Below are 22,777 nucleotides of genomic sequence, written 5' to 3'. Positions count from 1 at the left end.
TGGTGGTGAAGGGGGTGTGGTGTGGTCGTGATGATACTGGGTTGAGGCGGAGACGGTCGTGGTGGTGCTGATGGTGACAGTGGTGGTGGGGATGAGGGGAGTAGCGGTGGTGATGAGGGTGAAGGGAGGAAGGCTGGTATGTTTATGGTGATGGGGTAGCTCGACACTGGTCAGGGGAGGGGGTCGACAACAATGGCAGCACTGCACGTGAAGCCTGAGGTCCCATAACAATGTAACGGGGGCAGTGTGTGGGTGGTTCCATCAGGTTAAGAGACAGGGGACCCAGGATGATGAGACGCCCCCAAATCCCCAGAGACTTCCCCTCACCCAGGCTCCCCTCGCACTCTGTCCAGGGAGGAAGTCTCCTGGCCACCCAGCCAGATCTGTGCACTGCTCTGACCCCAGGCGCTGTGCTCAGCCTGAGGCCCCACCCTGTGGTGGTCTGTAGGAGGTAGCTGGGCTGGAGACAGGGCTGGAGACCTCCTTGGTTCCCGGCTGTCCCAGGGCTCAGAAAGCCGAGCACTCAGTAGGCTTCATGGGACGGGCGTACTCCCGGGAGGCAGATCCCAGCTCCTCATTGCCGAAGGTGCTCTGAACAGAGGGGGCCCTCTCCAGTTTACAAGGGCGAGGCAGGGTGAGCTTCCCACAAAGGCAGCACGCAGAGGTGATTTTCCCTTCTGCAAATGGCTCTGCCTAGTGTCCTCTGAAATCCAAAACTGAACGTGTTAGCAGCAGGGGCCTCTGGGGTCCCTCCACAGGGCCTCACGGGGAGACAGGGGTGCACAGGCATGACGTTAGCTCAGGCCCCCCTGCTCCTGACTCACACTGGCTGTTTGGTCACTTTCCCTCTCTGAGCCTCTCTGTCCTTATTCTCCAGTGGGGTGTGGAAAGTCCTCCCTTTGGGGGCTAGCCTCCCTGGCCTGCAGCCTCTGATGTCCCGGGTCCCCAGTCTCAGGCCCACCCTGAAGCCTACCCCCTGAGCCATGGCCGGGTTGGAGGAAGAGGATCTTGGGTGACCAGGTGATCTCAAGCAGAGCCTGATCCAGGGCACAGGGAGGCCCAGAGAGGGCAGGGCACACCCAAGGTCACACAGCGGTCCCAGGAACCTTCCCCAGGGCGAGCTGATGGAGGCCGATTAGGCAGCCAATTGGTATTCTGAGCAGCCAGAGGCCCCTCTCTGTCTCTGTAATTAATGGAGTGGCTTTTTAAAAGGATTCTAATCACCCTCGATCCTATCTGCTTATCACTAGCGTTCCTAATTAGATGATCCTGGCAGTCACTCGGCTAATTCCCTCCAGCCTCATGCAGCCCTGCCCAGCCTGGGGCAGCCCACCCCACCCCCGCAGTCCACCCTGGCCCAGCCAGATGGGCAGTCCGGGCCTTCTCTCCCCTCAGGGCCCCTGGTTCTCTAACTGCATTACCTTCAGGATGGATGGGCGACAGCGATGGATGGGCCACTGGATGGACAGTGACAGGTGAGTGAAGGGACTGAATGATGGACAGCTACGAGGGTAGATGGATGGAAGAACAGAAAACTGGGAGGTTCAGAGCTCAGCCTGTCAGGTCAAACAGCTCTGCCATTTACTAGCTGTGTGTTCTTGGGGAAGTCACTCAACCTCTCTGTGTCTCATTTTCCACATCTCATCTGTAAAATGGGAATAATAATAGCATTTCCTCATAGGGTTGCTGTGAGGACAGCTTAGAACAGAGGAAATGTTGTATATATGGGTTTGCTAGCCTAATGATGGCAATGTTGATAATGGGTGGATAGACAGACGGATGGGAGGACAGACAGACAGATGAGGGAAGGGAAAGAGTAGTAGATGGACAGGTCCATGGAAGAATGGGTAGAAGGCTAGATGGACATATAAATTGGTAGGCTGATGGAGAGCTGGTCAGGTGGTGGGTTACTAGACCGGTAGAAGGGACAGTGAGTGCTCAGTGCCAGACAGGGAGGCATGGGAAGTGGGGAGCAACCTGACTTCTTCTCCAGAGGTAACAGGATGATCTCAGCTCAAGTCTCAACACAGACGTGGCTCAGACCTGCTTTCCCTCCCTAGGACATCCAGGACGGTCTCCTGGTCAACCCTCCCAGCCTGTGGAAATGGGTGCCCACTAGGTCCTTTCCCCTCAACCCCAACCCAGGTAACACCCTTCCTGGTGGTGGCCCATGTGGTGTCTGGAGGCTCAGATCTATCCTCTGGTGGGGGTTTACTGCCTGAGCAAAGGCATCATTTGTGAAGGACTCCTGAGTTCCAAAGGGCACCAGCCTGTTAGGGTGGCCACTCTCCTTTCCCCACCCACAGTGCCCGAGTCCTCAGCACACCCCCACACAGAGCAACTCTGGGCAGGGCTCTGATCCCACTTCCAACAGCTGGCCCTAAGCCTCCAGGAGGATTCAACCCCCACAGCCTCCACAAATACCCCTGGACTTCTACAGCTTCTGGGATGTGGGGCTTCCTGGGTCTTTCTGGAAAGAGTATAGAACAAAGAAGCCTGAAGTATCTTCCAGAGTCAAGGCCTACATGCATATGCACACATTCCTATTAGCAGTCATCCACCCACCCACCCATCTACCCTCCCAATCATCTGTCCGTCCATCCATCATTCCATCCACCCGTCCACTCAGCCAGCCAGCCAGCCCTTCATCTATCCACTTACTCCACATGTTTCTTGAGCTCCTATGCATACATGTCCTATAAACCAGGCGCTCTTCTGGGTGCTGCAGGGGTATATATGCCAGGGAACACACTCGCCAGGGCTTTGCCCTCATGGAGTTGCCAGCTAGTGGGGAAGACAAAAGAAACTGATAACAAATAAACATCTAATACAATGTCAGGTAGTGATAGATGCCATGAAGAAAAACAAAGCAGAAGGAGGGCTGAGAGTGACGAGGCTTCTCTTTCAGACAGGGTAGGCTGAGAGGGCCCCCCACACCTCCACACGTGTGTCAGGCATCCACGCCCCTGCACACACGCGCACGCCTGTACCCATAAACACAAATGTACACTCGGACCCACGAACACACCCGGGCCTCCCACAAGGCCTGCAGCCATGCTGTGCCTGGGCCATTGGGGTACGATGTCTCCAGAGATGCCCCTACCAACCCAGCTGGGGAGATCTGGCCCACATCTCTGGCCAGGACTGTTGTCCTTCTTCCCCACCCTGGCCTCCCCTGACCCCTCCCCAGGCCTGCTCACCTGGAGCCCAGCACACATCTGGGTTTCACTGGGTCAACTAGAGAAGGGCCCAGGTGATTTCTACGCAATTTGCCATTCAGATCCACGAGTCTTTCCTGCGCTGGCCTGGGTGGGAGCTGGAAACAGAGCTGATTTCAGCTGTGACCCCCTTCCCTCCCCCCACAGAGGGCCCTCCCAATCCCAGGCTGCAGGAAAGGGAGCAGACACACACCAACACGTGAATGCAACTGCAACAAGCATTGGAGGGAGAGGCGACACCTGTCTGGGGGTATCTGGGAAGGCTGAGCAGAGGAGGTGACACCTGTCTGGGGGGTATCTGGGAAGGCTGAGCAGTGGAGGTGACACCTGGGCAGGGCCTTACTGGAGGGGGTAACATTAGCCTTTGGTTGTGACCTCACACACGTGAAGGTCTTTGGATTTAGACATTGGATGTCCTTTCCAAATGACGTAAATTGCTCCGTCGTGGAAAAAATGTTTCCAGGTGGGAAGATGTTTGTCATGGGACTGAAAACGTGCTGCAATTTCAGACTGGGTGCATTATAAATGAATCTCTTTCTAAATCAGTGTTCTCCACGGGGTCAGTCCTCCCTCCCCAGGGGACATTTGGCAATGATGGGAGACATTTTTAATGGTCATGACTTGGCAGGGAGGGGCGGGTGGGGGTTGCTATGGGCATCTCATGGGGTGAAGTCAGGGATGCCGCCAAACATCCTACAATATACCAGACAAACTTCCACCACAAAGAATGATCCAGTCCCAAATGTCAGTGGTGTCGAGGTGGAAAACTCTGGTCTGAACCCTGAAACCATCATTTGATGAGCACAGTTATATTGCATTTGGATTTTTAGTATGCCTACGGCATTCATTTCTTTAATGTGAATGTTTAAAACACACAGGTGACCTGTTTGGTCATTTATTTCTTAATAAAGCAGGAGCCTTGAAACATTGGGGCAGCTTCACGCAGAGGGAAGAGCGGGCACAAAACCTCGCGTGGTGGGAGAGCACTTGTCTGTAGTCTGGGACTGAGGAGAGTGGGGGATGGCTGTAGAGGGCCGTGGACTGCAAAGGTCATGCAAGACCCAAGAGCTTAGATCAGGTCCCGAGCTGGGGAGCCCTTGGGAGCATTTGAGGCACAGGGAGAACGTGATCAATTGCATGTTCTAGAGAGATCTCTCTACAGCGATGATATTCCACTTCATACCCAACAAACAGGTAAAAATATAAAAGTCTGACATTACCAAGTGTTGGCAAGGATGTGGAGCAACCGGAATTCCCATACCCTGCTGGTGGGAATATAAACTGGAACAACAAGTTCAGAAAATTCCTTGGCCTTATCTTGTAGACATGAAGGTGCCAAGTCCCTTGACTCAGTGACTCCACCTCTGGGCTTATGCTCCCAGAGAAACACTTGCACATGGCAGAGGGGTGAGAGCAGCTACCTGGACCCTGTTTATAATGGAACACAGGAGGATGGGCAAACACATTGCGTTGTCTTTATACAATGGAATAGCATACACTGTAGTGAAAAATGAATGGACCAGAACTTCATATATTCATGTGAAAGAATATCGTAAATGTGACGGCAAACAACAAAAAAAAGTAAGTCATAGAAAAAAATCTACCATTATGATACCATTTATACAAAATGTAAAAACATGCAGGATAATATGATCCATGGCATAAGGGTTCATACATACGTAGTCAAAATATAACGTACAGGGGAGTAATAAAGCCCTGGCTACTTCTGGGGAGGAAGGCAGGCAGGCCATAGGGCTACGAGGGTTCCAGATTGCATAATGTTTTCTTTCTTAACTTGAGGTGAGGGGGTGTCAGAGGGACCTCGAGTTGCCTCCTTTCTCCTGCCTCCTGGTGGGCGGGACCTGGGGCCATGTATAAACAATAGGATATGGCAAAGGTGATAGGATGTCATTCCCGGGATTGCAGGACATTACCTAAAACTCGCATGTGTTGACCGCTCTCTGTAGAGTGTCTGTCTGTGGCTGGCTTTGAAGGAGCAAGCCGCCGCAAATCCCACAGCTGCAAGGCAGCCCCTTGTGCTCAAACCTGAGGAGGCTTAGTAGCAGGGCAGACCCTTCCCTAGTCGAGCCTCTGTTGAGAACCTAGTTCTGGTCAACAGCTTAACGGCAGCCTTGTGGGACCTTAAGCCGAGGACCCCACTAAGCCACACCTGGGCTTCTGACCCAGAGAGATGGTAAGATAATCCATGAGTGTGGTTTTAAGTGGCTAAGCTTGTGGTGATTTCTTATGCAGCCCAGAAAACCAGTACTGAGGGGTACCAGGGCGTTTGTTATAGTATTAGCTATATTTTTGGATATTTGAAATATTTCATAATTGAAATAAAAAGCTTAAGAAAGATCCCTATGGTGGAAGAGACAGGTTGTAGGGTGCCAGCCAGAGGCTGAGCTATGGAGCAGGTGAAGGGATGGAGCTGGGCGGTGCGCGGTAGAAAAGAGGGCCCAGGGGTGAAGTCCGGATGGTACCAGTGGTGGTGTGGTGGGGTGTGGGCTTGTGTAAAAATGTCCCCTCCATTCCTAAATTCTGAGCAAAGGGAGGAGCCCATCCCGGCATCCCCTCAAAGCCCGGGAAACCTGGATCCCAGCCCCGCACCCCAGATCAGCACAGCCGGACCTGGGTGGGAGGGGCAGGGAGAAGGAGCAAGGACAGCGTTTTCCCAGAGTCCTCTAGGGAGCCCTGCTCTGTGGGCTGGGGAGGGACAGATGGGGAGGTGGAAGGAAGCAGCTGCGCAGGGTCCGCCAAGTCCCCTCTTCGAGGAGGAAACCCCCCCAACTCTAGCCTGCATACCAGTGGGAGCCATCCTGTTCTGTCCCCTCCCAGGAAATGAGACCCCCATCCCTGCCTGGCCCTCAGTTTCCCCAGCTGTACAGGAGGGATGATCTGTGGGGGACCCTGACTGGTTGGGGGCAGGATGGGGGACAATACTGAAAGCACCTACTAAATACCCAGGTACCTACCAGCCTTCCTAAGGGACCCTGACAGCCCTAGGGGATGCGTGGGAAAGACGAACTGAAAGGGCAGGCAGCTTGCCCAGGGTCCCTAAACACCCTGGGCTCTAGGGCTGGAGAAGCTTGTGGGGGCTCAGTCTGAAGCCCAGTGGGCTGAAATAGCATTAGAAGAAAGTCTCCTTGCTAGGTGGGCTCTCCAAGAACTGAGGACCCTTTGCCTTCCTCATATTATCCTTAAAACACCCCTCAAGATGTGGTCTTGTTTCATTGGTGAAGAGTCAGGATTCAGAGAAGCTAAGCCCCTTGCTTGGAGCTGCACAGCAAGGAAGAGGCAGGTGTGTCTGCACCACAGCCTGTCCTTGTCCCTGAGTGACATTGGCTAGGGACTGGGGAGGCCCTGGGGGGCTCAGGGAAAGGGGAACTCAAATAAGGTTTCCTCTAGGATCTCTGACTGGGGTTTGAAGGATGAAGAGGAGTTCTCCAGGCAGATCTGAAGGGAGAACATCCCAGGGAGAGAGAGCAGTCAGAAACAAGGCAGAGAAAAGAAAACAGCTGTTTGTCATGATTATTTTTTATGTCACAAAAGCAGCACATGGTCACAACATGTTAAAATAATAGCACAAGTTTCTAAAGTGAGAAGCACCCCCCCACCCCAGACAATCACACTTCTCCAAACTAACAGCTATTGTCCATTGGATATGTATCTTCCCTGATTATTCTCTATATCTACACAAATATTTTTAGAGCCCAAAAGAGCCATGCTTTATATATTCTGCAGTTTACTTCCCCCCGCCCCAAAACCCCCTGCAACTTAGTTTTTTCTTTTCCTAGTGTTTCTGTGAGGTGCACCTGAGGAGGGCTCATTGGGCCAGAGAGCATGCAGAATTCTGGTCGACACCCCTGTCAATGGCATGTGTCAGAGTCTACACATCTGCAACCTCTTCCGTTTCTGCTAAGAGAAGCAGCCCGGGGTAATTTGCATGTATGATTTGCATGTACTTGATCCTTTCTGAGGTAGAGTACCTGTCGGAATGTTGGAATGTTTTATTTACATTTCTAAAGGGAAGTACCTCTTGCTGTGTCTTTCACTTGTTTTTCTCTTTTTTTGAGGTGGCAGTTGGTCTTTTTATTATTTATTGTGTTTTTGTATTTGGGTTTTTGCATATTTTGCAAAATTATCCCCCCATTCTGCAATAATCATGGTTAAATATTATTTTTATCATTAAAGCTATTAAACGTTATTACAGAATAGCTGGAAAATGGGGAGAATAAAGGGGAAAGTATCTATGATACAGATGTCACCATTTGTCAACATTTGGTGACAATTCTCTCCCCTTAGATGCTGTAATCACTGTCGTCATCGTGTTACACATACACCTCTATTCCGTGACTTGGCTCTAAGGGCCTAACCTTTAGGAAGCATTTGAAAGGCTTTCTAGCTGAAATCCTATAGGTCCCTCTTCTCCCTCCCTCGGTTATTGTGGTAAAATACACCTAACATAACATTTATCATTTTAACCATTTTTAAGTGTATAGTTCAGTAGCATTGAGTACCTTCACACTGGGGTGCAGCCAGCCCCACCATCCAGAACTTTTTCATCTTCCCAAATGGAAACTCTGTCCCCATGAAACACGAACTCCCCAGTCCCCTCCCCGCCCCCCACCCCGCCCCAGGCAGCCACCACCCTACTTTCTGTCTCTACGAATCTGACTACTCTAGGTGCCTCATATAAGTGCAATCCCATAGTATTTGTCTCTCTGGGACTAGCTTCTTTCACTGAACACGATGTCTTCAAGGTCCATCCATGCTGTAGCATGTGTCAGAATTTTCCTCCTCTTTAAGACTGAATAATATTCCATTGTGTGTCTAGATCACATTTTGTTTATCCTTCACCTGTGGACGAACTCTCAGATTATTTCCACCTCTTGGCAGTTGTGAATAATGCTGCAGTAAACACGGGTGTGCAAATATCTGTTCGAGTCCCTGCTTCCAATTCTTTTGGGTACATACCCTCCCTTTTGTTGAGCATTTAGGTTGTATCAATCTCCTGGTTTATAAACAATAATGTCCCAAACATCTCGTGTCAGAGCTTCCTGCAAAAGGTATTTGGATGAATACTCAACATTCGAGTCGTAGAATTGGAATTATCTCAGAGCTCATTTCAAAAGCATGATCCCAAATTATCCTTCCACTCCCTCCCTGCTGCAGATGTTTTTACAGCTTGCAATATCAACAACTTCCTTTTCTCTCTTTGGTTCCTAGAAAGGCTGAACTTAACTTTGAGGTTTGGGGTCCCTCTGCCAAGTTATCTGTGGGAGAACCAACCTGAGTGATCCAGGTGGGTTGCAGTGGTTGGTTTAAAGACTAACTCTTTAATAAGTCTTGAATGTGTGCTAGGATATGTGTGATGGTGTCAGGACTCCAGCCCCATCCCCAAGACCCAGGCAGGTGTGGGCATGAGGGGCGGGGTGGAGATAGAGGCGGGGCTTCCTGAGGGGAGAGAGGCAAAAATGGCCCCTTGGGACCAGACCTTCTGCCGATTTTTAAGTGACTCTCCTAATTGAAAATCATTTGCATCTCATCCATACTTTTGCAAAACATCATGCAGCCAAATCAAACTTTGTCTGCTGGCTGGATAAGGCCACATGCTGCTGGTTTCAGATCCCGGAGTCAGGTGTTTACTGAGTGAGATGCTAACCAGTCGGTTGTGCCAACTCCACTTGCTTGAATAACCCTCCACCCTTGCATTGATCCAGGATACCTCCTTTATCATCCATTATCTTGTAAATAATAGGGTCTATTTTGGGCTTACTTGAGTCTGAGCCATTGATCTCCTTATTCTTACAGTAGAACCGCAGGTTTGAAAGATTGTGATCATAGAATCTTAGTACTGGAACGTGTTACACACACGCCTTGTTTTATTTTCCCTCATTTTCTGACTTGTGCTGGTCTTGTTAGTTTTTACAAATAAAGTTTGAAATCATTTTATCATTTTGCCTAACACCCCCCCACACACACACACACGCACACTCACACATAGTGGACTTTTGATCTACTGTCTGGTGCTTATAAACTCACATAGGGCGGCCCACTCACCTTAGGAGGAGCTCCCTGGGTGTTTGCCTGCTTCCCTGCCTCTCAGGGGAGTTTGTCCTTCCCTTCCATCAGGTAGATGGCAGACATTCCTCCCAAATCTTGTTCCCCTGGGGCAGTGTCCACTCTGTGGCCCTGGGGACTGGAAAGGCTGTTTGCCTTCCCTATTTCTAGTAGTGGTCACCAGGAGGCGGGAGGGACCTTTGGAGAGGGACAGAGGTGGTCTTTACAAATTACAAAGGGGGCTTGGTTTCTTCCTACAGAAAATGGGAACAAGAAGCTGGGCTTGGAAGCGTCCCTGCAGGAGGAAGGGAGGAAGGGGCCCTGGGCCGGGCCAGCCCCACCTGGGTGCAAACAGATGGAACAAAGGCCAACCCACCCCAGGCGCCCTGGCGCCAGGCCCCCGTGGAATCATAAAGGCACCTTCTCCCTGCTAAGGCGGCCACTTGCGACACTTGGCCTGCCTGCCCTGCCCTGCCCTGCCTGGGAGCTTTAAGGCCACAAAATCGAAACTGTTTACCCGCACAATGCCTCTGGGCAGCAGGAGTCATTGTTAGGAGCTGATTATTTTATGGAGGAGGGAACAGAAGCTGCAGGGGCAGGAGTGCCTGGGGCTTGAACTTAGGGCCTCCAAAGCCACATGCCTCCCCCTCCTGGTGGTTACCCACTCGACCCCCTAGCACCGCCACCAGAGCCTTCCCCAGCTCTGGCCACTGCCTTTGTCAGAAACAACCCCCTCTCTCCAGGAGTTTCCTGGCAGCCAGAGAGAGCTGATCCATCAGGGCAAGATGTGTGTGTTTCATCCCCACCCCAGAACGCCAACAACTAACAGGGACAACAAACATATGTGGGATAAGTGAACGAATCTATCCAACAGACATTGGGGAAGCACCCACGGCGGGCCCGTTAGAGGCGATGGAGACCCAAGAGTGAACAGCAGAGCCAGTCCCCGCCCTCTTGGACCTGACATTACAGGGAGAGGGGATCTGCTCATCTACTTGTTTCTTGCTGGCAGCTTCTGGCACCTTCAACAGTGCCTGCCACTGGTGCTCCAAAAATATTGGTTGGTAGTAGGAAGGAGCTAAGACCAGGGTAGTAATAGAGAAACAGGAGGCGGGGGCTCTGGATTCTGGCCTTCGGGTCCAGCCACCTGCAGCTCTGGGATCTAGATTCTAGGCCCTGGGCTCCACGTCCTTGGCACTAAGTCCTGGGTTCTGAGCTCCAAGCTCTATGCTGTGGATTTGAGGGTCCATGCTCAGGGCCCTGAGTTCTGGGCTCTATGTTCTGAGATCTGGATTCTGAAGTCCAGGATCTTGACCCCAGTTGCATATAAGTTCTAGATTCTGAGCTCCAAGCTCTAAGTTCTAGATTTTGGGGGTACAGGCTCTGTGCTCTGTGTTTTGGGTCTGGTTCCTGAGTCCTGGGGGACCAGTTGTGCACTCAAAGCTCTGGACTCCAGGTTCTGGCTCTGGGCTCTGGATTTCGGGCCAGGTAATAGGATGGCTTGCCAGAGGCCAGGTAGAGTCATTATTGTGTTTACTGCATAGAAGGTAAGCTCCCCAAGGGCAGGAATTCCTGTTTGTTTCATTTAGTGATCTAGCCCCCAGACCTAGAAGAGTGGCTGGTGTGTAGGAGGTGCTCAGCAGGCAGGCAGACATGCACACTTGAGTACATGATCATACAGACACACAATCTTGCAGTCAAGAGCCAGGGCACGGGAGGGCAGGACCATCCCTGCCCTCACTGTGGCTACAGCTGACGGGAGGGGAGGCCAGAATGCCGTGAGCTGGGGAAAGGCTGAGAGGACCACCGTGCACCGAGATGAACAAGCCAGTGCCCATCCAGCTACGCACCGGGTTGGTTCCTACCTGCTCTAGGTTTCTATTCTACAGGAAAAGGATGCAGGTAGGGTGGTGGCATGGCACAGCAGGAACAGAAGGCTCCTGAGTCAGAGTCCCAGGGTTTCTCCTCCTGATGGGCTGGGGTCTCTGGGACCCCACAGGAGGCATGTTGTCCTCCACAGGACCCTTGCTTCCCTGGGTCCAAGCAAGCACCCTGTCAGCACCAGCAGTCTGGGATGGGAAGAATGAAAGGAGGGGCCCCCTGGACCGCGTGGACATCAGGGCTGCCAAGGAGCAAGCAGGTTGGCCTTTAGAAATCCTAATCGTTGTGGACCCAGGGTACCAGAGATGGTGATTAGGGCCAAAAGAAGTCATCCATCAGGGACATATGAATAGAATGACTAGTAATTAGAGACAGTGGCATCATGGGACATGACATCATTCAAACACATGATCAGAGAGGTAGTGGCTGTACACTGAGGACCAGGAGGTCCTGGTGATCAGCATGATCATTGAGTGGATATATCATTCATCATTGATCAGGGACATGGGGGACTGAGGATGTGAGCAACAGGAGTGTTAGTGAAGGAAGCATCTGGTGCCCATATCCTTGATGACTGAGTGTCGAGGAGACATAGGTGATCACAGTCAATGGCTGGAGACACCCAGAGATCCTGGTGGTAGGTGAGCTACTGGGCAGCAAAGGCAGCAATGGTGAGAGAATTTAGTAACCGGAGACACAGGGGGCTGGTGATACTGATGACTAGGAGGCTGGCAGTCAGTGCTTCTGGCGATCAGGATATAAGGACACTGGTCATCGGGGACTTGGAAGATGAGACTCCACAATGTCTATGCTGGACACTAGAAAGATGGGTGATTAGCACTGGGGAGCCAGGGATGTCAGTCACCAGAATCACTGGTGACCACATCGACAGAAAATTTGATGGGAAGAGGGTCCCCTGATTAAGGACATTGGTCATTAGACAGATTGTCAGAGATGTTGGTGACTGTAGACAAGTGACCAAAGTCATTGTCAAGGAGACATTGGTGATGAAAATAGTGTGATTGGAGATACTGGAGAGAAATATGAGTGATCAGATCTATGAATGATTAGAAAAACATTGATCAGTGACATTGGTGATCATGCTTCTCGATGTACTAGGACATTAATGACTGGGTGCACTGGGGACCAGCGCATTGGAAATCAGGAACATGAGTGATAAGAGGCTCCAGTGATCACAAATATGGTGAATAGAAATACTGAGGAAATACAATGGTCATCAGAGATGTTGGCACCAGACACACTGAATATTAAAAATTTATGAATAGAGGTGCTGATCACGAATATCGGTGGTAGGAGATACTCATGACCAGATATATTACTAGTAAACCAGGACCGTCACTGAAGACACTGGTGATCACATTTTGTGGCTGTCAGTGACCAGACACTTCATTGATCAGAGGCATTGATAAAATATTGGTGATTGAGTGTTGGTGATCAGTTGTTAGTAATCAGATGTCTATGGTTACAGGCTCTGGTGATCAGACATGTCACTGACCAAGAATAACAGTCACGGTAGCTATGTCCAATGACCAGCTTCGTTGATTGAAGATGGCAGCAATCGATGACATCAGTAACCAGAAACATTGGTGGCCATATTTGTCAATGAACAGGAATATTGATAACCAGATAGCTCAGAAACAAGAGCTGATCAGCATCTGGGAGGAAGTGGATGGGGGTTGGGGTGGAGTCGGTCCTTGTTGGGTTCTACAAGAGCCCCAAGAAAAGGATCAGTGTGTAGACCAATGGCTGGAGAAACCACGGCCTCCACGTGCTTCCCCAGTATCCACCCAGCCACCAGGACCCCCAGTGGGGTGACAGTGAGGAAATTCAGATGGGAGAAATGCAGGGGAGGGGGGCCAGGACCTCCGACCCCAGACAGGGCCCGATCCCCTATTCCAGGAGCCCTTCTCTCCAAATCACTGGGCCCAGAGGACCCGCTAGGTCTGACTGCCCATCGCCACACCCAGGACTCAGCAGCCCAGGAGCCCACAGGACCGGCCAGAGGCATTCACAAAAAGTATTTTATTATTCTTAACAGTATTCACTTTAAAGGAATAGGAGGATAGCATACAATTTTTTACAGACAATATATAAATGTTGTACATAATTAACAATAACTTAGTTCACTAATCCAAAATAAAACAAGCCAAATAAAACATAAAAACAGAAAATACTGCGGATTCTTTTTCTTATGCGGATACTAGTACAAAATAAGTTACTTCTGGCTGTGGTGCCCCCCCGCCCCCCCGCCCCCCGCAGCGATCGCCGGCCCCTATTGCACTTGGTCGACTACATCGGCACGAGCCTCTTCCCGGGCCGGGCCCTTGCCGGCCGCCGCACCCCACCACCTCCGCATACAGAATCTAAGCTCGGACACAGTTATGCACAGCTGTACCTTGGGAAGGATCCAGACAGCCACAGCAAAACAGAGCGGAACTCAGGCGTCTCCGGGGACCCCAGCAGGGTCGTGGCCTCTCCCCGGACCCACCCCTAACTCCTGCCTTCGCCACCTGCCAGACCAGCCCCGGGAAGCCAAGAGCAGCCAAGGCCCCTCCCCAGGCCCCCAGCTCCCCGTCCTAGGGCTGTGGGATCCAAGTACTTTTCCAAAAATAATTGTGAAGCTACAGCCTTGGTTTGTAGGTTTTATTCCTTTCCATAGCAAGGGCTTCCGTGGCAACGTACAATTGACTGGACCCAAAATGAGTTTAAAAATAAAACAACTAACTCCTCAGCGAGTTAAGCTTATGCAGTCTTTTATATATATATATATTTTTTTTTTTTTCTTTTGTCTCAGAGTGGGAGGGGAGGGGGTTGAGGGGTTTCGCAGAAAAAGGATGTATGTACAGGGGTTCACCTGGCTGGAGTCAGGCTGTGGCTCAGGCTCATTAAGGGGACATGGGTCACACCAGCTTCGGCCTCAGAGCCAGGGAGCGATCTGGGAGACATTTCCCCTCTCAAGAAAATGTTGTTTCCTTCCTGTGACCCAGCCCTGGCCTGGGAATCTGCGCAGGACCGCCCATGATTGTCTCTGCCCTCGAGGGCCTGGCCACCAGGGCACGCACCGTTCAGCCTCCCCAGGCTGGTGGCCCCGCTGCACTGGCTCAGCCCGACCTGGGCTTCAGCTGTTTCAGGAAAAGAAGCCAGAAGAGAAGGTGTGGGCCGAGGGCCTCTGCACCCCCCCACGCCCGCACACCTGCCCCCAGGGCCCCAGCAAGCAGATGGGCCAAGCAGCACTTGGCGCAGAAGAAGACCCAGAAGAGAACTTGGGAACGTCTCCCCAGTCCTTGTTAGAAACAAGAGCACAATAAATTATTTTTGCCTACTCCTTTCTCCTTCTAAAAACGGTTTTCTTCGTTTGTCCCCTGCCCCCCTCTTCTTCTCTTTATAAAGTTGTCCATTCTGTTCTCCAAACAATCGTCCGTGATGGAAACCCCACCTGGGCAGTAAGCCGGGCCAAGGCTGCCTCCCAGCCCGGGTGAGAATCTTCACAGTGACCGCTGACGGCCAAGTGGAGCGCCCACAGGAGAGGCAGCTTGGGGCTCCGGCCGGGCTGACAGGAGTGGCATCAGTCTTCGGGGAAGGGCAGGCTGCTAAGGGTTTGGCCCACCCTGCCTAGGGGCGCCCAGCCTTGAGCTGCCCACCACCCTCCTCGGCATCTGTCCGTCTGTTTCTGGGGGGCTGTCCCTAGCCCATGGCGGTCACCATGCTGGAATGGTGGGGGTGGCCGAAGGAGAGGCTGGAGGAGGGGTGGATGGGCGTTGGGGTGGGCAAGATGTGTCCCGAGTGGCTGAAGGGTGGGAGGTGGCCCACGGGCGCCATGTGTCCGGCCAGGGCAGCGGCGCTGAAGGGGGAGGCCTTCTCCTGCATACACTTGGACAGCTCCTCAAAGCACTCTGCACCTTTCTTGTTCTTCTTGGACTTGGTGGACATCTTCCGATTCCTAGTCTGGATCCCTTCCTTCTTCATGGTCAGCGGCCTGTTCACCTGGGGGCAACCACAAAACCTTCAGGAGGTCCAGTTCCCTTCCCCAAACAAGACCCCAACCCCCAGCTTCTGCACGGGGCAAAGGCAGGTCTGGGCTGGGGACCCCACTTGCAAACCCCCCCTGCCCATTGCGGTCTTCCCGCCAGCACACTACCCTGTCAAGAAAGGTGCTTTTCACTGTGTGGGACCCGCAGGGCAGGGCGCTGAGCCCACTAAGTGCCAGCACCGTCCCCCATCAACACGACCAAACTCCATGGCCACCTTTTGTTTTAAAGAGGCACCACTTCCCCCGGACCTGCAGGGCCCCCCGCTGTGGGGGACACACTTCCAGCCGGCTTGCCCCCTCTTATGGGAAGCCCTTCTGGCACTCGGGGCTTTCCCCGCAGGGCGGCAGCCGCCTCCCAAGCCAAGCCACGCTGGAGATTGTGGCTGGGGCCCCCCTCGCCTGGCCGCACAAAGAGCAGCGGTCCCCGGGGAGGGGCAGGGCGGGCCGGGGAGGGGTGGACTCACATTGTGCAGCTTGTAGTAGAGGCCACAGGCGTTGCAGACAGGGTCCCCGTTGGCGTTTCGGCGCCATAAGGTGGTGGTTGTCGTCTGACAATTCGCACAACAGGTGCCGGCTCTCCTGGCGGCCGACTGGGAGGGGAGGGGCGGCGTCAGCAGACTGGGCTCCCACGCCCCACCTCGACCTCCCTCCCCAACCCTCACCCCCCCACACCCCTGTCCCTGCCAACTGAGCCCGGGAGCGGGAAAGCTCACAGGGGAATCCAGGCATCTCAGAAGCCGTGGAATTTTAGAATTTGAGACCTAAACCAGTGCAGAACTTAGAATAAAGAACAATCAGAAGCCTGATCTCGGAATCCACGGGGTTGCAAGAGCTGAAAGGACAAATGAGCCACTGCCCCCAACCGTCAAATGGGGAAACTGAGGCCCCGAGGCGGCTGACTCAGTCCCCCTGGAGCCCCTGGGTCTGGAGCTGCACTCCCACGCGACTCCTTTCAAAATCCACCATCCTGGGTGTGACGGCCCTGCAGAGGCCAGGCAGGGACGTCAAATGTTTAGGGAGGTCTGGAGCTGCGCCGTCCAGTGCCCATAGCCACTAGCCATGTGGGGCTGTTCGAATTCAACTGGACTATGATTTAATAAAATTAGAACTTCAGTTCCTTCTATGGCATTAGCCACATTTCAAGGAATCAACAGTCACGACCACAGTGGACAGGGCAGAGCCAGAACATTTCCATCAGCAAAAGGCTGGTCCGTCCGGCACCCTGTACCCCAAACCACAGACTGCTGACTGCTCCGCAGCCCCTCAGGGAATGCAGGCCAGAGATAGTCTGGAAATGAGGGTCTGGTTTCTGGAGAAGGAAGCTGAAGGCTCCTAACAAGAGTAAGTAAGAGAGTCTTGACCGAGAAAGCAGATCTCCTCTTAGGGTTCACCAGCGCCAGCCCCACAGTGACAGAACACGTCTGTCCGCCCCCCCCCCAAATATTTCCCAAAGAACCACAGGCAGCAAGACAGGGGGTGGGGGAAGGAGACCAGCAGAGGCTGGGACGGCCTAGGGCCGGAGCTCGCTCACTCAGTCCGCGGGACCTGCCGGACTGCAGCCTTGGGGGCGGGGAGGGTGAGGGTGAGTAAGCGGCCTGGAGCTGGAATTCTGACTCAGGGGCCAACACTGTATCCTCCACCCCTACCCCCACCCGGGCCCTCACCCCGCCCTCGCTAGGGGGTGGGGGGGAAGGGGGGCCCCCAAAGAGGCAAGCGATTTAAGCCTCGTAAATCACTTCGCCCTGAAAAAAATATATTTATTATTCTTAGCATTTTACGCATTATTTGCAGAGCGGAGGGTATTAGAAATTTCAAAACAGCCCAGCGAGAGGCAGGACTGAGCCGAGGAGAGGCTCTAAAACTCGCGGGGTCCGGAAACAGATACGCGAAGTTTCCTTATCTTCAGGCTGCAGATGTCCGGATAGGAAACTCCGGCAGGAGATCCGAAAGGGCATTTTTTTAAATCACTCAAATGAAAATACACAGTATAGGTGACTCCATGGAAAAATAATAAAGGGCAGGTTTTTTTGGTGGTTGGTGTGAGTGTGTGTTTTATTTAAATAAGCGTGAGGAGATTGTGTGCTGGGCTACAAGGAAAATTACTTCATGGCCCTATTTTTAAAAAGAGTTAAACAGAGGCCAGGGGACAGGAGTTGGGCCCTTGGACACTCCATGTTGGGGATTCCTGAGCTCCGTGCGGTGAGGGTACCTGGTGGGCTGCAGAGGGGGAAATCTGGCCCGAAAAAATCTGACCTAAAAGAAGAGCGACCCCCAGTGATTTTAATGATAAAAGGATTTCAAGAGGCAAAGCAGCTGCCTCGAAAGGTTTTGGTGGTGTTACTATTATTTTTTCAATAAGTCGCCTGCCCGGCCCAGGTTAGCGGCCCCCCCCGCCCCCAGCCACCTGCTGCCCCGTGCCTACCAGTCTCCGCTTGGGCTTGATGAGTGGCCGGTTCTGCCCGTTCATCTTGTGGTAGAGCCCACAGGCATTACACAGGTAGTGCCCGGTGCCGTCTCGCCGCCAGAGAGGGGTGGCCGTGGCCCCACAGTTGACACACTCCCGGCCTTCTGAAGGGGGACAGGGAGAGACAGAGGGCCTGCTTAACAGACAAGGTCATGGGAGAGAGCCAGGGGTGGGCGGGCGCCGACCAGGCAGCGGTCGGCCTCAGCCCGGGCTGCTTCGGGCGGTGACTTTTAGCTCCAGCCCTGGGCAGGAAGAGGGACCCGGAGGAGGTTTCCCCCTCAGAAGAGGAGTTCAGAGAGTAGCTTTAAGGCCAAAGCTCCCTCTTCAAAACTCTCTCTTGAAGGAAGGGAAGCGGGGCAGGAGGGAGGAGTGGGGCCAGGGCCCCAGGGATTCTCGGCGCGACAATGAAAGGGTATTTACAGCAAACTTTGCCGACGGCAGGGCGGTGGCAGGAGTGGCCCCGCTCGACCTGGCTGGGCCTGGGAGGGCTCTGGCTCGCTTTCTACTTCTGCTTCTCCTCTTCGGTCTCCCCCTTTTCCCCAGCTGCGTCTGCCACCTCCCAATTCTCTGCCCTCAGCTCCTACCCTCCTTCAGTTCTCCAAGCAGGGGAATTTCCTTCTTTCTCCCCAGCTGCCCCCTCTTCCGCGGAGGCCCTAGAATTCAGTCCCGGACTCAGATCGAAGTTGGTGTTCTTTAAAATAAAATAAACCATAAGCCCTTTTGTTTTTAAGCCAAGTAGACTAAGTGACCTTGGTCTTCTGTCGATGGTGGGTTTTTGGGGTTCTGTTTTTGTTTTCTGTTGTTGTTGTTGTTGTTGTTGCTAAAAGACCATCTGGAATTCAAATAGAATGTGTAAAACAAACTTGGGAGAAGGGGCTAATTAAAGGCAAGGTAGCAGGCCTGAGCAGCACAGGGGTCCCCGAGGTGGGGCTGAGGTGGGTGCCCGAGGTGGCAGCAGCAATCAGCCAGGGTAGCCGGATGCCCTGGCATCACGAAGTCCAGGAAAATGTTTCCCCATTTAGTTTCAACTAAATTGTCTTTATATTATACGGGCATGAAAAGTTTCCCGGACTCAGGAGTAAAAGTTTAAAAAGTCTTTCTCTTCCTCCACTTACAGGCACTGGGAAGGAGGCACGGACAGCCAAAGTCCTGCCCTAGCCCTGGTTTCTGCTCTATGGCCAGATTCTTGGACAAACCAGCTTGGCTCCAGCCGTCTCCTCCGGCAAAGGGGCAGAGGCACCTACGCTTCATCCCCCTCACTCCAGCCTTCAGGGAGAATGAAGGACGCCAGGGGGCAGGGAGCAGGAACAAGTCCTGGGAATGTTGCTTTGGGGGAAATCTCCCAAGGAGATTGGGAAACATCGAAATCCCAAGACTGGACTGATTGCGTTGGAGAACCAGACTCCTTGAGGGCCGGGAGCACCTACAGTACACCCACAGCATGCACACACACTCACAAACACACGTACACACAGCCTCATGGTTGTCACTTGGGTATTGCATTCTCTCCCACACTAAGTCAAGAGGCTGCTCAAATTTTCACTTCAGATTAAGGGAAGGGAAGGGGGAATTCCCGTCCTGTGCTGGTCTGGCACTGGCCAACCTTGGAAGGGAGGGCGAGGAGGGGGGAAGGGAAATGAACTTTGGGGGCCACTGGGAACAGTTAAGAAAAGGACAACAGTTTTAGGGCTCCCTCTCCCCCATTCTGGAGTCTCAAACATCTGTTGGAGGCTATTGGAGGGGGACATCACCCATCCCAGATCTGGAAGACTGACATCGCCCCATCTCCCATATCACAGCCCTCCTCCCCCAAAACACACACACAAAAGCACAAACCATCCCCACTTCCACTAGGTCCCTGGCACCTGCCTTTACCTGAGCAGGAGCGTGCCTTGCTGCGCTGCTTAGGGGTGAAGCTGGACGCAGGGCCACCCAGGAAGCCTCCAGGGTGGAAGAGTCCGCTGCTGTAGTCGTGGGCAGCGGCCGGCACATAGGATGGGTAGGTGGGGATGGGGTGGTGTGTGGCAGGCTGGGTGCCCATGGCAGCCAGGCCTGGGCGCAAGGGACTGCCGCTTTCCATCTTCATGCTATCGGTCAGTGACACCTGGTACTTGACGCCATCCTTGTCCTCCCCCCGGGCTGCACTACCCCCTGCGGAAGAGGAGGCTGGAGAGGCAGCCCCGGTGGTGCTCGGGTCGGGAGACACTTCCTTGGGCGGAGTGGGTGGGAATCCGAAGAGGTGGGAGCCAGAGTGGGCTGCAGTGGGAGTGAGGGAAGTCACAGAGCTCCCGCTGCCTCCCCCACTCCCACCCCCTGCCCCTGGGTACACGGAGAGGGGGCCTCCGGGGCCTCCAGCAGCTGAGGGGTGCAGCGGTGTCTTGGAGAAGGGGCTCACGGTCCAGGGATTGTGGTGATGTGCTGCAGCAGCGGAGAGGGCAGCTTTACCCCCGTCGAGCCAGGGCAACCCCGGGCTGTGCAACAAGTGTGGACGGCACATCTGGCCTCCGGTCAGGCGGGCTGCAAGAGGAGGGAGAGGGGTCAGGGTGGGCAGAGGCCGAGCGGCGCTAGGGCTCCGATGCACAGGACCACAACTCACAGAACAACCAGCAGTAACCTTCTTCCCAAAGAAAACCAGAAACATAACACCCCAACCAGCAATAATCAAGAATGTCAGTCCCGAGCTGACGGACAAGTGGCACAGAAGGAACCCCAGTGGACCAGGGCCTGGAGGGAACCCCCACAGGCCAGCTGGAAATGGGCAGAAACCCTAGGGTGCCCAAACCCTCCCCAAGAGGCTGCTGTCCCCACCTTTCCCGCCCCAATTTTTCAGCTGCTCCGATTCCTGCGGATCTCACATCCGGGAAGCAGGCAGCCGGGCCCTCCTCCCCTCCCGCCCCTGGCGCCTGGGCTCCCAGTCACCCACTGGCCGGGGGCTCACCGTGCGCGGGGCTGTAGGAGACGCGCGCCCGCGCGTGGGCTGGGTTGGCGTAATACGGGTTGCCTTGCGAGTCTAGGTGGTTGAAGAAGACGTCCACCTCGTCGGGAGGCAGCAGCTGTGCGGGCTCCATGTAGTTGTGCGCCAGGCCCGGATGGTGCGAGTCGGGGTGCTGCGCATTCAGCACGGCGGGGTGCGCCATCCAGCGCGGCTGCTCCGGCGCCACCTCCATGGCCCGCAGTGGAGGCTCGAGATCTGGGCCGAGGCGGTGGCGGCCTCCCTGAGCGACGGAAGGGGGCGTGAGGGGCGCCGCCACGGCCTGACACCCCCAAAGTCCCGCCACGCGGAGTCCCGCACGCCGCTGCGCCTCAGCCGAGCTCAGCCGAGGAACAGTCCCGGGTGGGAGGAAAACTCAAAGCTCAAAACGAAAGGAAGGCGGAGGAGAGGGTTCAGCCGCACACACTCACATGGTGACCCCCGGTCCCAGAGCCACACATTCGTGCACGCCGGGTCACACACGGGACAAGCCCCGACAGCAGTTACCCCAACAAACACATACAGAGTCTCACTTTAAGTCGGACAATCACACCGACCCCCCTCCTTCCCGGTACACAAAACACATAAACACAGACTAAAAGTTGGAGACAGGCTCCTGGGCACCCACCGGGGCACATGGTCCCAGCGACACGCACATACCTACACTTGGCGCCAGATACACATACCGACTTGACGACCTCCGCCCCCCCCCCAACACGCACACGCAGCCCCAGCGGCTGGGAGCCAGCCCCCTGCGTGCACTCCCAGGCGGCACAATCAGGACCTCTCACCACCGCACACCAAAGCAGTCACCCGCAGCCTGGCCCCGGCCTTGAGCCCCGGAAGAGACCTCTCAGAGCTTGGCGCGCCCCAGGCCCCCCGCCAGTTCTCGCACCCCAAACTTACACACGCAGCGCCGCGGGGAGGGGGGGGGGCGCGGCCTCGGGATCGGGGGATCAGCACCGGCGGGAGCCCCGGGAGTGGCGGGCTCAGGAATCGCGCTTCGGGCGGCTGGGCTCACGGGGTAGGAGCAGGGGACAGCGCGCGCCTCGGCCTCAGGCCCGCCCGGCTCCGGCCCCTCGGCATCCTCCGGCCGCCCTGGCGCCAGCTCGCGACTCCTGCACAGACATGAAGCGGGGGCCGTGCACGCCTAAGAAGCCCGCGCCAGCCAATCAGCGCCGCGCGCCGCCCAGCCTCCGCCCCCCATTGGCTGAGCCCGCAACTCCGGTCCGCCGGACTCCCGGACTGACCCGCGGGCCTGCCCCCCTGCGCCGGCGGGCCCCCTCCCAGCGCCCTCCCGGCGGCCCCTGCTGCCAACGCCCCCCGCCGGGACCCTCACCCCACTGGCCAACTGCTGCGCCCCCTCTTGCGGACACTCCTGGATCCCCCTAACCTCAGGGCCCTCCTCCCAGTAACTAACCTCCAACTGGGGACCCCTCCCCGGGAGCACGGGTCGTGCACCCTCTGGGTGTCTGGGTGTCCTCTCCCCGGGACCCCAGCCCTTCCACTCTCGGATCCCACCTCCTTTACCACTGAACGTGGCCAGCTGAAGTCCCGGCTACCTACCTAGACCATTCCCTCCCCCGACTCGGGCTCTGGCTGGGCAGGGGGTTGGAAGGACAGCTGCGGGACAGCAGGAGCAGTGAGGGGCAGGAACTACGCGGCTCGAGCGGGCACCTGGGCCTCGGACAACAGGCCGCTTAGGGCTGTGCTTGACCGGGTGGAGGTGGCCTGGCTGGCGGCTCCAGAGAGGGGGAGGGGGCGTCCCCTTCCCGGGCGTGGCCTTCGCAGACCAGCGGGCCGAACTGCCTGGGGCGAGGCCATGGAGACCCGGACTGGCGCCGGCGCCGGCTCGAAGGAGACGCCTCTGGGCAGGAGGAGGCATTTTTCCCTCTCGGGGGTCCCTAAGGCGGCCCCTGGGGAGAGGGAGGCGGTAGACTGAGAACTCCGTCCCCTAAGTCACCTGGAACTGCTCTCCACACACCTCCAGTGCAGAGATCCAGCTCTGTGGGGGGAGTGGGCCCCGTGCACAAATCTCCTTGCTCTCTCCCATTATACAGACTGAGGAGACCGAGGCTCGAAAGGAGCCTGTGGCCGACGAGGGAGACGGGGGGGGGGGGGGGGGGGGG

The 22,777-nt window shown here is 54.9% G+C and overlaps 1 protein-coding gene across 2 annotated transcripts; it reads right to left on the bottom strand.

Annotated features, from left to right (window-relative positions):
* Positions 1–13,976: 13,976 nt before the first annotated feature.
* Positions 13,977–20,857, bottom strand: GATA2 (GATA binding protein 2). 2 transcript variants are annotated; one of them, XM_032412236.1, is made up of 5 exons: positions 20,616–20,857; positions 19,553–20,194; positions 17,636–17,781; positions 15,678–15,803; positions 13,977–15,167 (listed from the first exon to the last, which is right to left on the bottom strand). In XM_032412236.1, exons 1-5 carry the CDS (start codon positions 20,842–20,844, stop codon positions 14,868–14,870), a joined length of 1,443 nt encoding a protein of 480 aa, XP_032268127.1. In that variant the 5' UTR covers positions 20,845–20,857; the 3' UTR covers positions 13,977–14,867. The 2 variants fall into 2 exon arrangements, with proteins under 2 accessions (XP_032268127.1, XP_032268128.1); XM_032412237.1 differs by having other exon boundaries at positions 15,678–15,761; positions 20,616–20,844.
* Positions 20,858–22,777: the final 1,920 nt, after the last annotated feature.

The sequence above is a fragment of the Phoca vitulina genome, unplaced genomic scaffold (genome assembly GCF_004348235.1).
Source record: "Phoca vitulina isolate PV1807 unplaced genomic scaffold, GSC_HSeal_1.0 scaffold13, whole genome shotgun sequence".
NCBI lineage: Eukaryota > Metazoa > Chordata > Mammalia > Carnivora > Phocidae > Phoca > Phoca vitulina.
The sequence above is the reverse complement of the archived record's forward strand: the minus strand, read 5'-3'. Positions and strand labels throughout refer to the sequence as shown.